Here is a 16,497-nt window from a genome sequence, read left to right on the forward strand (position 1 = left end):
CTCACATGGTTCATCTGCACTGCAGGTTTCATGCCAGATTCCAGCACCAGGAATAAAAACCTCCCAACCTTAAACCTAAGAGTAGAGAGTGGTATTTTAAAACAATTCCCTTCCACTTAAGAAAAGTTGATGGTCTTTGGTTACATATTTAATGGCTTCTTGAAATTTTTTCCAGAAAAAACTTAAAACTGTTAAGAAAGATTCAACAAACCATGTGATCCCAACATCCTAATACTACCTCCAAGCATCTTCAGTGTCGCCATCGACTTTGTGGCAGTGAGCTCTTCTCCCTCAAACTTTATTGGCGTACTTAACGTGAGCTTGCTGGATATGAACAGTATTCTAATCACATAGTTAACAAGATACTCAAGCAGCATGTAATTAATTATAGCTACCGCAGGAAATAGGGAAGGACGAGTTTCAGTCAAGTTTTCAATTCTATTTTGTGTTTTTTTTAAATATATATTTTTATTGATTTCAGAGAGGAAGGGAGAGATAGAAACATCAGTGATGAGAATCATCCATAGGCTGCTTCCTGCACGCCCCACACTGGGGATGGAGCCCACAACTTAGGCATGTGCCCTGACCAGGAATCGAACCGTGACCTCCTGGTTCATACGTCAGTGCTCAACCACTGAGCCACGCCGGCCAGGCTCAGTTCCATTTTGGATGTGAAGGTTGGTGGCTTCTTTGGTCATATTGATGCAAGGGGGGTCCCTCATATACATTTCAAAACTTTTTTCTTTTATAGCCTCAGGAAGAAGCTTACTTAAGACATAATTAGTCATGACGATTGGTCATATCCACAATTCAAATTAATGAATGTGCTAAGTGTTTTTCATTTAACTTTGAGATTTTTAAGCCACCTTATACCCCAAGTAATCTTATGTTGTCAGTTGGCACTGATCCACTCGTAGGCAGTTTAGGGGAACCACAGGCCTATGCTGTATTACTTCAGCAATGAGACCACGAATTCGAAGCAGGAGCAAGAAGTGTACCGAGAGGGACTAGCCCCAAAGCTGCACACCTGTTTGGTCATTGAGTAACAGTAACACGGAACAGATGCTCATTTGGGCTAATGTATTGGATGCTTACTGTGGGCATCACTATGGATGAGCCACTTTATATGCATTCCCACTTAATTCTCAAAGTAACTTCACAAGCAATTTCCATTTCACCAAGAGAAATCGGCTAAAACAAACCAATAGGTATAAAGGGGCTGGGACTCTCAGGTGCCTCTGAGCTCGTTGTTAAGCACTCCACCATACAAACCCCCTTCGTCTACAGATGGCCACTTGCCTCGGAATAAAACTGATTGTTAAAACATGTCAACCCGTCAGCCCGGCCCACATGGCTCAGTGGTGAGCATCGACCTATGAACCAGGTCACAGTTCGCTTCCTGATCGGGGCACATGCCCGGGTTGTGGGCTCCATCCCCAGTAAGGGGTGTGCAGGAGGCAGCTGATCAACAATTCTCATCAAAGTTTCTATCTCTCCCTCTCCCTCTCTAAAGTCAAAATGAATTTTTTTTAAAAAGTTGATGCTTTCCCCCCTTTACATCATTTCCAGAGAAGTACCTAAAAAATGAAAAAACTAGAGCTACCCCCTTTTCCTGGCTTTGCTACAGACAAGCAATCCAAGAACGGTGGTTTGTTTGAAGCACAGCTCAAGTTCCAGAAGAGCTGTCCTTGGTTGTAAACAGGGCACCTTCCCGGTGCGCAGCCTCCGCAGCGCTGCCGGACAGCCTGTGAGCTGGCAGCCAGACGCGCAGCTGCACGGGTGTGACTTGGGTTCTTGAGGACACTTGAAACCAGATAAAGCATTCTGGTCCACAGTCCACCACCACCTTGAAGCTACTCAACGTAACCTGCTTGCATCTCACTTCTAAGGATTTCAAGTCTCCAGCAGCTTCCATTGCTGTAATAGCCTGAGTGGAACGTGAAGAGACACCGGAAGTTAGGGAGAAAGGCAGAGTGGAGAGACTGAAAAGGTGCCTCAAAGGAAAAGGCTCAAGAGAGATGCAAGCAGTCACTCCTGGGACAGGTTCTTGGCTCTGCCGGAAGGAACGGAAGAACCACAGGAGCATTTCTGAGGCCAACAGAGCCAGGGTTACCGCGCCTGCTGTTCACTGCTCCTTCCCGGCGTGGCGGCCCCACGTCCGCCCTTGAAACGTGGAGTGTTTTGCCGGCTCCCGGGCTTCTGCCAAAGCTAAACCCAGTCCAGGGTCGGAAGGACACGCAATGTTTGATCCTTTGGTAACCACACGCCTTGTTTAGCCACCCAATTCTGCCTCAACAGAGCGAATAATCCCTTTGGACTCTGCCTTAAAACATACCATGTTTTGCCTAAATGCCAATACTTAAGATTAAAGCACAAACGTGGACTGAGAATAAACTTCCAGGTTCACTTGACCCAGCAAACAGAGCCGAAGAGGTTGACTGCTCTCCCCCACGGCAAGATTGACAAGCGGAGCTCCAAGGAACCGTTCGGTTGGACGCTGCCGTGTCTGAGACGGCTGGTCCTGCAGCTCCCACTCCGAGGGGCCAGCGCAGCAGGACAGCAGCCCAGGTAGCCTGGCACCGTGCAGAGCGCTGCCGCCGAGTGACTGGCTATTCCTGCTTCTGACCTGAGGAGCATCTACCAAATCTCCTCCCCAAACCCACTGAAGGATGGATGGAGACCAAGCGCAAATGGGTCAGGCAGCACAAAAGCACAAGAGCCGGCCAGAGCCAGTGGGACCGCTCAGGTGTGAGGTGACTGGAGGCAGTGGCTCTTAAATGAACCTCTTGGTTAGTTTTTCCCCGTCCTATAGGCAGGAATGACACTGGACCTGGCAGATGGTTTATTAGGGGTCACAGATTCCGTAAAGAAATACGTGATCTTTGAAATGTCTTTTAATGGTAGGAAAAGGCCTTAGCTGGCAGTCCCGTAAACCTTAGACTATTCAACACAGGAGCTGCCACGATACAGGCAGAAGGGTGACTGACTTGCTTCCTTTGCCCAGGTTAGCTGTGCTGCCTGGCTCTGCCTCTTCCGCCCCCTCGCTGAGCAGCTCGAAGGTGTGCCCTCCTTCCTTTGGCGTGCGAGGTTCGAGTGGCAGCCCCGCTCCCACATCCAAGCTACCCTCTTCCACGCACAGGTGACGACAAACACCTTCACACGTTGGGGTTCAGGCGAAAGTTGGGAACCAGAAATCTACAAAAACTCAATTCATGTTTTTTTAAATAGTTTATATGGTAAAAATACAGCAAAAATATTTTTTTTGTTCAAAGAGGAAAAAATATACTGCTATGGTTACGGTTCTAAGGATGACGTAAGTATCTCTGGCTCCTCAACTGTGCACTGTAGTGTCGCTGACTTCCACCACGGCTGCTCCAGCTTCAGTCATTTATCAACGCTAAGATCATACTGTGGAGAGAAGAAATTCTGGTTACCCATGTTTCCTTCAGGCATGTCCCACAGTCCGGTGTGTCCCGACTCGTATCCCTAAGGCTCATCTAGGAACACCCATTTGAGTAAAAGACGATTATTTATACCGACAGAAAAGAAAGTCTATGTTGGGGTTTCTAGGTGCCCTATGTTTTTTTCACTAAAAAATAAGGTAATCAAGGTGGGAGTGGGGAATATAACTAGGAAAAACAAGCTATGTCCAGGGAAAAAACGAATTCTCTAGCCAGATCTTTGTACATGCCAACCCTGTGCCTGCAACCCCACCTCCCCTCCCGCCCCGTCAGCCTAGGACATTCCTCCTCAGGCCTCTCCTTCAGGAGGCCGGCCCCTCCCATAACTCATCTTCTCCCCCCACCCCCCGCCCCCCCCTGGCTTCCACTGCTGCCCTGGATTGTGAGCTCTTCCCAGACGAGCGCTCTGACCTGGGCGTCGTCACTCATATTCCAGAATAACATCCAACCACAGCATCCCAGGCTCCTGGCTTTTACAGAGGGATTGTGTGCTGTTCCTCTGTGTCACCTGACATGTAGCAGTCTCTCAATAAATCCTCCATTAAAACCACCACAGTAACAAACTACCATTTCCTTTACTGGGATCAGCTTTGCTCTACTGAGATCAAATGATGAAATACACAGAAATAACCTGGCATTACTAACGGTATGAGTTGTTTAAAGACTAGTAGTTCAAAGTTAACCATACTAAGTGTACTCAGTGCACAGACCAGATTAATGGTAGTCACCAATATGTTTTTAAATATCTTTTTTTAGATTTTAGGTCAGCACAAACCTCAGTGCTTACAGACATTATCTCATTTAGTCCACATCAACCGATAAGGTAGGTACTATTACTATCACATTTTCAGAGGAAGAAACAGGCACAGAGAGGTTAAGAAACCTGCCCCAGGTCACACAGTGACTAAGAGGTAGAGCCCAGATGCCCTTACACCAGTAACTAAACAAAAAACTAACAGCAGATTCTACCAATCTCTAAAAGAAGATGGGCATTTTTTCCCTGTAATTCTATCTAATAAACACTGAATGAATGCCATATGCAAGGCACCCATGCAAGCTGTGGCCAGCGACACAGAAAGGAGCAGCATAAAATCCCTGCATTGGGAATCGGATGATTTTGGAAATAAAACCACTCTTAACAGCAACCAAAAGCTAAGAGCAAAGGACATCTGAGATTATTCTTTCATCCTGATCCCTTGAGCCATGGGTGACTCAAGGGGTAAGGTAACAGCAATGAACCTAAAAATGACAAGCTACGAAGGAAAAAGAAGAGAAGAGAAAGACGGGGTGCAGCGAAGGCGGAATGCAGCTAACTCAGTCAAACCCCTGCCAGGTTGCCTGTCATTTCCGTTGTAAAGAACCACACCTTAAACCTGCCCAGACAGCTTCCCGATTCCTCTAATCCCTGTCTTCACCCGTATCTTCCCATTGCTCGACATTCAACAACCAAGAGCTAATAGACGGTCATGCATTTTTAATTCTTAAGGCGTCTTGGTCTATAAGGAAGACAGTGCTCCCTAACCCTACATTAACTCCCGGAAGTGTGACTACAGTGCTGTACCCACAGCTGCCCCAAGAAGCTCCTGCTAGCAAGACCAGGGAATGGCCACTCGACTCTGTGCTCCGACAATGTAAAACCTGGAGGGAGGGAGAGGGTGAAGCAAGAATAACCTTGAGCTAAGCTGATCCCTGCTTGCTTTTCGTCTCTTCAGAAACATAGGGAATATACATGATGGTAAAGATGCCTTCATATGGCTTAACTTCAAAAATGTTCTTAACATTTCTTTGCTCTTTATTTTTCATCTCAATACGAGGATTAAAAATTAAGCACATTAGCCCTAGCTGGCTTGGCTCAGTGGCTAGAGCATCAGCCTGTGGACCAAAGGGTCCCGGGTTCAATTTCAGTCAAGGGCATGTACCTTGGCTGCAGGCTCCTCCCTAGCCTGGGCCCTGGTTGGAGCTCGTGCAGGAGGCAACCAATCAATGCGTTGCTCTCACATCGATGTTTCTCTCTGTCTTTCCCTCTCTCTCCCACTGTCTCTAAAAATCAATGGAAAAATATCCTTGGGTGAGGCTTAACACAAAAAAAAATTAAGCACATTAGCAATGAGGTAGGCTATGAGAATCAGAAATTAATTCCAATGTGCTTTTTCTGTCCTAGTTTTTAAAAAACCAGAAAAGCAAGTAAGAAATAGTGAAAAGGAAATCATCTGAACTCAACTTTACTCTATGCTAGTGGGTGAAATCAGCACAGCAAAAGGATTTTGGAGGCCGAGTTATTCAGAAAGAACTAAAATGGCTCTGACTTCTGACAATTTTTATTTTTTTAAATGTATCTTTATTGATTTCGAGAGGAAGGGAGAGAGAGATAGAAACATCAATGATGAGAGAGAATCATTGGTTGGCTGCCTCCTGCACGTCCCCTACTGGGGATCAAGCCCAAAACCCAGGCATGTGCCCTTGACCGGAATCGATCCCAGGACCCTTCAGTCTGCAGGCTGACGCTCTATCCACCAAGCCAAACCAGCCAGGGTTACTTCTGACATTTTTTTAAACTGCTATCTCTATTCAGTTTCTAATTATTAAGACTCCTCTGAGTGATAGAAGTTTCATTCAGTGCAAGTTTTTCCTAACAGCCCTTATGCCTATATGAAAAATTTAAATTTACCTGCAAAAAACTAGGAATGACCTAATTAAGCTCAGATACAAAGGTTAAGCCTGAGGTCTAGCTTCATAAAGGCTTAATCAAGCCATACACATGACAACTTCTTTCCCTCTGCTTTATCTATGGGTCTGTGATAGGTTTAAAAAAAAAGTGGCATGTTTATCTCTTAAAACATACCGTAATAAATCTAAGTTTAAAACAGGACTGCATAAGGCTACACCCGTGTCTGACAGCCAATCCTTCATATCAATTCTTTTTTTTTTTTAATATATTTTTATTGATCTCAGAGAGGGAGAGAGAGGGAGAGATGAGAGAAAATCATTGATTGGCTGTCTCCTGCACGTCCCACACTGGGAATTGGGCCCACAACCCAGGCATGTGCCCTGTCGACGTTCAACCACTGAGCTACGCCAAGATTAATTCTTACCCTTCCAACCTGTTATAACCAAAGCCTGATGCAATTTTACCAGAATGGACCACTTAGCAGGCTGGAGAAGAGGCATCACACCTCAGTTCCTTATTGCCGGGAAAATAAGCCACGCTGGCTGTAAGTTGCTGAGAGCTACCGCCCGTGGTCTGGTATGCCATGAGTGGGACAATCTTTAGGCTACAAATATTTATACTTACAACAGGCAGCGAGGCCTCACAACTGGACACCAGGGCAGGAAAGCAGTAGCAAAGACAGTTTAAGCATATTGACAACTTTACAGCCAAGGAATAACTAATACTACAGAGTAACTACTGTAGGTCAGACAGAATGCTGATTCAATGCAAGAAATTCACGTAACTCCCCAGAGCTTGCAATGTCAATGCTAAATCCTACAGTATAGTATCTAACCCATCAAAAGCAGGCATGGGATCCAGGAAAGGCCAGTTTACAGGTAAACTCACCTGTAAAGATACATAAAGAAACAGAGCAGGTGGAAACCAAGCTTGATCATGGCTTCTTTCATGTGTGACTTCAGCTGCCCTCGATTGTGGATTTCTGTCGGATCAAACACTCCCATGTTACCACTTGGCACCATAATGAACCTGATAAATTAAAGGATGCACATATATTAGAAGGAAAATCAAATCATCAGCAAAAATATTCAAAACTAAGTAACCAATAATAGTCAACCTTTAAAAGTGAGCCAATCATAGCAGTTTTAAATTCAGACCAAATATGAGCAGGGTATTATGGTAAGGTCACAGGCCACCACTTAGTTTTCCTTTGAAAGATACAATCCTGTTAATTGTTGGTGTAGTTTTCTGCCTTCTGAAACAATACAATAACACTCTAGAGAAGAGTATTTTATGCACTGAGACCCTCTTACACATCTTCTGTAGAAAACCACTGGAGGGGACTCCAAACCACACCAATTTTATCAAGTTCTTAGAAACTTCTTTATCTAAAAAGTTCTAAGTCAGTTAATGCAAATCCCTTCACTTTCTCCTCTTTATAAGGAAGAGTAGCGTCAGACATAATCATTCCTATTTCTCAGATGATAATAAAAAGGTTCTATGTCCGATCAGAAACCTCATCTCTGTGCGTCTGCTGATCAATAGATAACGTCTCAATCTGCATGGTTTCTGAGCAGTACCTACCTTAAAAGAGCAATTTAAAGAAAACAGAATAGAAATGATTTAGACTAAATGCTACTGTGATGAAATAAAACTCTCCAATCAAGACAGTAAATGGATAATTCAGACTAAAAATTTGATGTCTGATTTTACGTAACTAAAAAAAAAACCAGATGAGGTGCCAAATACGCAAGTAAGAAATGTTATGGACGCCCTGACCGGTTTGGCTCAGTGGATAGAGCATCGGCCTGCAGGCTGAAGTGTCCCGGGTTCAATTCCAGTCAAGGGCATGTACCTTGGTTGCGGGTACATCCCCAGAGTGGGTGTGCAGGAGGCAGCTGATGGATGTTGCTCTCTCATCGATGTTTCTAATTCTCTATCCCTCTCCCTTCCTCTCTGTAAAAAATCAATAAAATATTTAAAAAAAAAAAAAAAAGAAATGTTATGGTGGTGGCGGTAGGACCTCAGTGGGGAACTAGGAACAGCTCTAAGTCAACACAGAAGGTCAGGGCACCATAAGCGTGCCCCTCGTTCCAGATCCAGACCAATTCCCACAGACTCACAATAGACTCCAATTTTTAAACAAAATCTTGATCATACTATATTTAATATATTCTAGTTAATACTATGGAGTCCTTCAGGGTCTTCAGATAACATGTAACATTTCCCATTTATTTAATATCACGTGTCTGTAACAGCTGCACGTGATAGTCTTCCTCCTTGACTGATTCCTTTTTCAAATAAGGAAACTGGGGTACTTGGAGGGCAATCATGAGTCTAATAAGCATCTGGGCTTCCACATCCAGACTGGGACCTCTGTGCCACACACAGGGCCTCGCCTGATACTGCCCGTGGCCTCTCCCTGCGTTCACGTCCAAGCTTCTTGTAGTTCTTCCCCCCTCTTGCCCCACACTCAGTTCTCAACCCTGATTCTAGGAAGTGCAAATGCCCCTTTGAGTTCCACGAATCTCCTACTGGAGAAGAGAAAGCTGTTAAGATTTAAAAAAAAAAAAAAAAAAGGTAAGATATGTACACATATAATACCTTAATTAAAAAATGAAAAAAAAAATAAATAAAATAAAAAATTCTGGTTTGGCTCAGTGGATAGAGCGTCGGCCTGTGGACTCAAGGGTTCCAGGTTCGATTCCGGTCAAGGGCATGTACCTTGGTTGCAGGCACATCCCCAGTAGAAGGTGTGCAAGAGGCAGCTGATCAATGTTTCTCTATCATCGATGTTTCTAACCCTCTATCCCCCTCCCTTCCTCTCTGTAAAAAAAAATATAAAAAGAAAAAAAATATATATATTTATTTTAATTTTTTTCTTTCAACTTCCCCGACACAAAACAGTAAACAAACAAGACTCACCGATATATATTCCAAGTGGCAACAGGCAAGTTGAGGAGGAAGATGAACCAGTGCAATGAAACGAGCATTAATAAAGTGACAACGGTATGGCCAATCAGTTCTGGAATGATCCACTGCAAGGGGAGAACAGAGTACACATCTCACTGCTGGGTTCCTCCTGAATGACATGTCATTTCAAGCTACATCAACGAAGGGTCGGGGAACTTCCAAGCTAGTGTTTCAAGATATTTTTAGACTCAATGTCCCAGATTTGCAAACTGCTGTAACTGCTTAGCCCATGCAGACAATCAGGGCACAGCTTGCAAATAATGCACTTAAATTTCAACTGTGTCTCATCTGTCCTTAGCAAATGTTCCAAGTCATTCACTAAGCAGGTATGAATGACAATTAGGGGGGAAATCGAGTATTGTTTACTTTCTATAACCAATATCTATGCTGAAGCCCCCTACTCTAATTTGGGACGGTATTCCACATGCATGCTGCCTTTCATGTCAGAATACCAGCCTTAAACATTTTACAATCTCCAGAATCCGGAAGGAAATCATTTCACATTCACTCATACACACACACACACACACACACACACACACACACACAGAAAGACAAAGTACTTTAATAATAACAGCTCTAAGTTGAACAAATATGATAATGAACTAAGCTATCAGAATCCCAGCCTATTGGCTTTATAGCACTCAGATGCCCTTATCTATGCTCTTGGTTTATAGGGCAATGTTCTACTTCTCATGCCTCAACACCATTGTGGCAGGTTCTCAATTCATCCATGGTCTTCTTCTCTTAAGAGTAGACTTCTTTTTTAATTAGAAGCTAATATTTATGGAGCCAAAATCTGAGATTCCCTACTTGTAGGAATGAGGGAAGTAAAACTCAGAGATTTGAGTAACTTGCCCCACTACTTAGCGGCACAGAACACAGTCAGTCCAGGCATACTGCCCCAGGTCTCTTGCATTTAGTTTTTTTTTTGCAAACAAAGAGGGGTTTTCTGAGCCTTAAACCTAATTTGCAACAAACTGAAACTTTTTAATATGTATATGCATTTTTAAAATATGACCAATTTAACTTAAGTGTGAGCAGCAAAGTCAAACAAACCTGAAGTGGAATCATGCGCTATCCTATGTATTATCTGTGGAAACTAGGAAAAGTTACCTATAAAAATTCAGGTTAAAAAAAATTACTTAACTTCAAAGTGAAGGAGTAATTTTCTCAGTAGATGAATCCAGATAAGCTTTTCTTGGTATTTAGACTTTTATTTTTATTTTTTTAAAAACCAACAAATACCCACCTAAAATACTGAGAAAGCAAGAAATGTAAAGACACACAATCCATCTGATTATATGTAGTCATTTCTCTAAAGATGAGAAGGCCTGAAACTAATTTAATGTTACATATAATAATATCTCAAAAAAAATGTAGAGAGAACTCTCAAAGCATAGCAGATAAACATAAAATATTTTATTTAAATCTATCGCTGTATTAAACCATGTCCTGGAAAATTCGACAGAAAGAAAGAGAGAGGGATGGAGGAGGGGAAAGCGAGAGAGAGAGAGAGAGAGAGAGAGAGAGAGAGAGAGAGAGAGAAGTAGAGAGAAGGAATATAGTTTACTAGAAATTTTAACTTTCCGAGTGGATCTTTATTTCCCTCTGGGCCAGAGAGGCTTACGTAGACTGAAGGTGTAAAAACACCTGGAAATCACTTTTAGGTCAAGCCAGAAGCACCTCTCAGTATTACTTTAATATGAACTTTTATCTAGAAAGCTCTTCCGTCTGCTCATCTCAACTGAATCAGGATCAACGGGTTTCTCTGCATCTAGACAAGCTTTGCAATTCAGAATCTTCTTGCCAATTTAGAGTTCTGACTAGAAACCAAAGGCAAAGTGGCTTTAAAACAAATCAGCTAATTAATTCCATTTCTCAGCAAGCCACCAAAAGAAGGCCTTTCATGCAACAGCAGACAGACTAAGCTTTCTTTCCAGGGGGCGGGGGGAGGGGGTGGACACAGAAAACAAGAACAATCACCCTCCTAAGAAACCTTTACCTAGTCTGAGTAACAATGTGCTCTGTGGACAAAGGCACAAGGAAGAAGCAGAATAAAGGAACAAAATTCCAAGTTAGGTCTTCTAGAAGTTTCATGATTTAAAAATCTTGCAAAACACATAGTTCTACCAGCATTCCAATAAGAGAAAATATGCACTCTGAAATCAAATATACATGATTATCTGTAATGATCTCACACAGAAAACAGAGAACTGCCTTCAATGTCAGAAAATGAGCAAAGAAATGTCTTACCTTGTTTAATTTCGAGCAACATGATCTAGCATTAATGTAATCACATTCTAAATCAGACAATGTAATTATCTGATGATCAAGATAAGGAATTTTTAGACTTCTTTTATAACAAGTATTTGTTTTTAAGTTTCAGAAAGCAATCCCAGTTGCAAGGCAGAATTAGACTTGACTTGAAAAGAGTTAGTTATTTCCTTAAAGCTCACTCATTTGACAATAAAATTTTCTCATTTGTGTTCCTTCAACAAATAAATGATTTTCACAAAATAATCCTTTCGTTGTGCTCAATTCTAATGTGACCCATGCAGGACATTCTATCTGAATTCCTCAAATGCCAAACAGTGGCTATAAGAAATGGAAAAAGAAGACCTATAAAAACAGTGTAAATGTTAAAAACCTGAATTCTCAATAGTAGAAAAATAGTGTTTACTTATGATATAACCATAAAATGTCTTTAAAGACTTAAGATATTAAAAAAAAAAAAAAACAGAATACAAAACTATAAATACAGCATGGTCATGTTAGCAGTCCGTATGCTGCAAAAGTTGGGTTACAAATGATTTGTTTTCCTAATATTTTTCTCTATTTCCCACACTTTCTACAATAAACATATATTATACTGGAATTAAGCAAAAAAAATGGTTTTTAGTACAAAATATAAACTCACAAATAAACATCTGAGGGACAGATAGACAAAAGGAGGAAAAGTCTTCAACTGAAAGGCAATGCCTGGGCTTTACGTTAAAATGGCCCACCCCCTCCCACCCCCCCACGAGCTGGGAGAGAGATGACAAATGATGGCAAAACGCTGAAAATCACTGAAGGCGAGTGATAGAAACATGCGGTTTATTACATTAGTGTCTCTACTTTTAAGTTTGAAAATGCTCAACAATGCAAGTATAAACAAATGTTTTCCATTAAATTCTAAAGCATTTTCATATAAATATCCCCCCTCCATGACCTCAATACGCTATAGTCAAACCTAGCACTTTCTCCACAAATGATTCCATCTCCCATGTGTTTTATTTCTCTTTTTTTAAATATATTTTTATTGATTTTTTACAGAGAGGAAGAGTTAGAAACATGGATGAGAGAGAAACATCAATCAGCCGCCTCCTGCACATCCCCCCACCGGGGATGTGCCCACAACCAAGGCACATGCCCTTGACTGGAATCGAACCTGGGACCCCTGAGTCCACAGGCTGACGCTCTATCCACTGAGCCAAACCGGTTAGGGGTCATTTGTTTTATTTCTGTCCATGACACAAGCATCATTTGCCCAGGCTCAAAACACGGAAAGGTGTGTCTGCCTTGTTTCCTAACTCATAATGAACTGCTGCCAGGCCCTAGCAATCACCCCTTGGCAATTCCACTCTCATCCATCCCTCCTTCCGCCTGCCCACGAGCACTCTTTCTCAAATCCAGGTGAACCCTAGTCGTTTCTTACCTTCCCGTCTTTCCTGTTTCCAACCCACTCTGCCCTTTCATCTTCCTAGCACACCACTTCATGTCCAAATTTCTCAATGGCTCCCTACTGCCTAGAGAATAAAAGTGGAAAGCCCTTCTCCTTAACATTCCAGGCTTCCAAAATCTGATCTAATTCCTAATTCAGCTTCTGCTACCACCACCATCAACCACGCGCTCCAGGGGCTCCTTAACCCATCACCCACAGATGTCATGGGCATACCTTTGCTCTTGCCCGTGTGTGATTATCAATAGCCACCCCTTTCCTTCTCCACAGGTGCTCTCCAGGGTTCAAGGTCCAGGAAAACTCCTATCTCTACAGAATGTCTACCCTGCCCACTTCCCACCTCTTGGCTGTATTAAGAAAGCTAATTCAACTACCCCAAAACAGTCATACAATAGGCTGAATTCCATCAAAACACACCCTGACTGTACCTCACCGTCTAAGTCAAATATTCCATCTAACATTTTTCTAAGTATATTAAACTGGTGTACGCCAAGGCTATTTTAAGATATGGAGCCTGATTTTCCAAACTGCAAAACCAGAAACCCAAGTTTCATTTCCCTGAGTGTAAGCTCCAGTTCCTTTGTCACAAGAGGGACACAGGTCATCAAAACGCAGGCAAATGCTGCTGCCCTTTCAAACCTCAGGCGACTGCACCAGAGGAAGGCGGAGCAATAGTTACTGAATATTGGCCATGGGACGGGCACTTGCTAGGTGCTTAGCACCTGTTCTCACTACACACACACACACACACACCCCCAGGGAAATAAAAACCTCTGCACATTTTAAAGAGAAAACCAGCCCTAGCCGGTTTGGCTCAGTGGATCGAGCATTGGCCTGCGAACTGAAAGGTCCCAGGTTCAATTCCAGTCAAAGGCACATGCCGGGGTTGTGGGCTCCATCCCCAGTGGGAGACTTGCAGGAGGCAGCCGATCCATGATTCTCTCTCATCCTGGATGTTTCTCTCTCTCTCCCTCTTCCTTCCTCTCTGAAATCAATAAAAATATATTTAAAAAATAGAGAAAACGAAGGCTTAAGAGAGGTGAAGTAATGTGCACGGGGAATATCCAGCTAAGCAAGGAGGCCCGGCATCCAACTCTTCTCCCATAATAATGGATGAAGCCCCACTCGGTAAAGCCACCCTAAAGCCAGGACACTCAGGCCAACGAACGGTTTCAATCTGTCCGACAAGGGAACGTCGACAAGGGAACGTGTGGTTTCCAAGGGAAGCAGGACAGTGCAGCTTCTCGGGCGTTTTTCCGGGGTTTATATTTAACTAGAGGCCCGATGCACAAAATTCGTGCAAGAGTAGGCCTTCCTTTCCCCGGCTGCCCTCTGACACCCGGGACCTGGGCTTCCCTCTGGCCACTGGCAGGCACCCGGGACCTGGGCTTCCCTTGCAGCCCCAGCTTCATCTGGAAGGTTGTCCGGAAGGATGTCTGGTCTAATTAGCATATTACGCTTTTATTATTATAGATTACTTCAATGAATTGGGCGACAACTAAGACGAAGATGCTCCCTCAAGGGCAGGGAAGAGCTGCAGCGCACACAGCTCCTGGGGGGGCTAGTAACCACCTTTGTGGGCCTGGCAATGCAGCTGGAGTACTGTCACAGGAAGAGCTCCACACGACACACTGAAGTTCTGAACATGGACGGTCCCAGAAAAGTGGGCAAGTTGAGGAACCGCCTGGGAACTCTATAGCACGTGTACAGTTACTACCTTCGCAGATCGGCAGCCGCCAGGGGCAACCGAAAGCATCCACTGCAGATGGTTTTCAAAATACATCCTTCCCGCCCTAACCTGTGTGGCTCAGTGGATACAGCATTGGCCTGTGGACTGAAAGGTCCCAGGTTCGATTCTGATCAAGGGCACCTGGCTGGGTTGCGGGCTCGAACCCCAGAGGGGGGCGTGCAGGAGGCAGCGATCGGTGATTCTCTCTCATCATTGATGTTTCTATGTCTCTTTCCCTTTCCCTTCCTCTCTAAAATCAATAAAAATGTATTTTTTAAAAAATAAAATAAAAGGCATCCTTCCCAACACTTCCTACAAAACGGCACCGAGAAGGGGGTACTTCACCCGTTTTTTGAAAAGCATCAACTCCTGGACGTGAAAGGTCCCTCCAAGTTCCCAAACCCGCGAGAACAAAGGGGCGGGGGTGGGGGAGTGTCCAGAGAATGACCAGCGGCGGCAAAGCGCCTCCGCTCGCCCCAACGCCCTCGGGTCCAGGAGCGAGCACCCCAGGACGTGGGCACTCGCTCTCGGGACACCCCGCATCCGACAAAGGATCCGGCCCTGGGGATCTCCAAAAAAAAACCCGCCAACCTGTCTCTCGAGGGCCACCAGGGAGGCAACCCGCGCCCCCTCTCCTCTGAGGACCTGACAAGGCCAAGATGCCCCGCTCAGGGCAGGGCTGGTCCGGGCACCGCGGGGGCGAGCGGCAGCGGGCAGGCCCGGCCCGGGCGCGACGGGAGAGGCCCGCTCGGACCCGCGGCCCGCAGCCGGGGCAGGGCAAGCGGGGCGGAGGGGCTGCTGGGCTCTCTCCGGCCCGGGCTCGCCACACCCACACCGGTCCCGGCGGCCCGCGCCCTCCTCCCACGCACCTGCCCTGGTCCCCACCCGGGCCCAACCTCAGCCCGTCCCTCCGGCGGCGGGCCCCGGGGAGGCCTCCGCCCGCCTCAGGCAAGGATACGAAGTACACGGAGAGGAAGATGAGCGCGCAACAGTCGAGGAGCGAGAAGACGAACACCACCGCCTCCATCCTCCTCCACGGCCGCCGCCGGTCCTTCCTTAAACCGGTTCTGGTGCCCCGACCCGCCCCACCCCGCCCTGATAGGCTCTCCACCCCCCTTGCTGGGGCGTGTCATCCATTCTGCCGGAGCGCGGCATGCCGGGAATTGTAGTCCATATTTAAACCGCCTTGATTCCGATGCATGCTGGGAAATGTAGTTCATTAGGACGCGTACCTGTCAAAGAGGTGGGCAAGGTCTCTCTAATCTAATTTTTTTAAATAGTTTTTTTTTGTTTTGTTTTTTAATATATTTTATTGATTTTTTACAGAGAGGAAGAGAGAGGGATAGAGAGTTAGAAGCATCGATGAGAGAGAAACATCGATCAGCTGCCTCTGCACACCCCCTACTGGGAATGTGCCCGCAACCAAGGTACATGCCCTTGACTGGAATCGAACCTGGGACCCTTGAGTCCGAAGGCCGACGCTCTATCCACTGAGCCAAACCGGTTTCGGCTAAATAGTTTTTTTTTATTGTTTAAAGTATTACATGTATTAGTACATATATCTCCTTTTTCCCCCTTGACCTTCCCCAGCCTCCCCTAACCCCTGTCGCATGCCCTCATCCCACCCCCCAATGTCTTGTGTCCATTTGTTGTGCTTATATGCATGCATACAAGTCCTTTGGTTGATCTCTTCCCCCCCCTCCCCAACACTCCCCTGCCTTCCCACTGTAATTTGACAGTCTGTTCGATGTCTAATCTAATTATGTCAAGAAATTATGACAAGGAATTAACCAAGGAGAATTTACTGAATGCTTGTAATCTTCTGGACACACAGTAGCATTTCTTTGCCATGTGAGAAATGTTCAAAAATGCGCCCCCTAACTAGTCATATAGGATGCCCTGCTTCCACTTAGCCACGAACAGCTTTCCCATGACAAGAGTC

General features: G+C 44.8%; 1 protein-coding gene across 2 annotated transcripts; it reads right to left on the bottom strand.

The window, feature by feature from the left end:
- Positions 1-3,213: 3,213 nt before the first annotated feature.
- CNIH4 (cornichon family AMPA receptor auxiliary protein 4) lies at positions 3,214-15,626 on the bottom strand. Of its 2 annotated transcripts, XM_008149803.2 has the most exons (5): positions 15,514-15,626; positions 11,359-11,427; positions 9,055-9,167; positions 7,018-7,158; positions 3,214-3,408 (listed from the first exon to the last, which is right to left on the bottom strand). In XM_008149803.2, exons 1-5 carry the CDS (start codon positions 15,580-15,582, stop codon positions 3,381-3,383), a joined length of 420 nt encoding a protein of 139 aa, XP_008148025.1. In that variant the 5' UTR covers positions 15,583-15,626; the 3' UTR covers positions 3,214-3,380. The 2 variants fall into 2 exon arrangements, with proteins under 2 accessions (XP_008148025.1, XP_054569088.1); XM_054713113.1 differs by lacking the exons at positions 11,359-11,427; positions 15,514-15,626 and adding an exon at positions 15,425-15,481.
- Between the last annotated feature and the right edge of the window lie 871 nt (positions 15,627-16,497).

The sequence above is a fragment of the Eptesicus fuscus genome, chromosome 24, assembly GCF_027574615.1.
Source record: "Eptesicus fuscus isolate TK198812 chromosome 24, DD_ASM_mEF_20220401, whole genome shotgun sequence".
Taxonomy (NCBI): Eukaryota; Metazoa; Chordata; class Mammalia; order Chiroptera; family Vespertilionidae; genus Eptesicus; species Eptesicus fuscus.

Excerpts from the sequence above, each read along its gene's own strand:
- CNIH4 (XM_008149803.2), bottom strand. The coding sequence starts at position 15,582 with ATGGAGGCGGTGGTGTTCGTCTTCTCGCTCCTCGACTGTTGCGCGCTC. Across the intron at positions 7,159-9,054 it reads GCCACTTGGAATATATATCG|GTTCATTATGGTGCCAAGTG; the intron begins GTGAGTCTTGTT and ends TTAATTTATCAG. Across the intron at positions 3,409-7,017 it reads TTCTTTATGTATCTTTACAG|TATGATCTTAGCGTTGATAA; the intron begins GTGAGTTTACCT and ends TTCTCTCCACAG.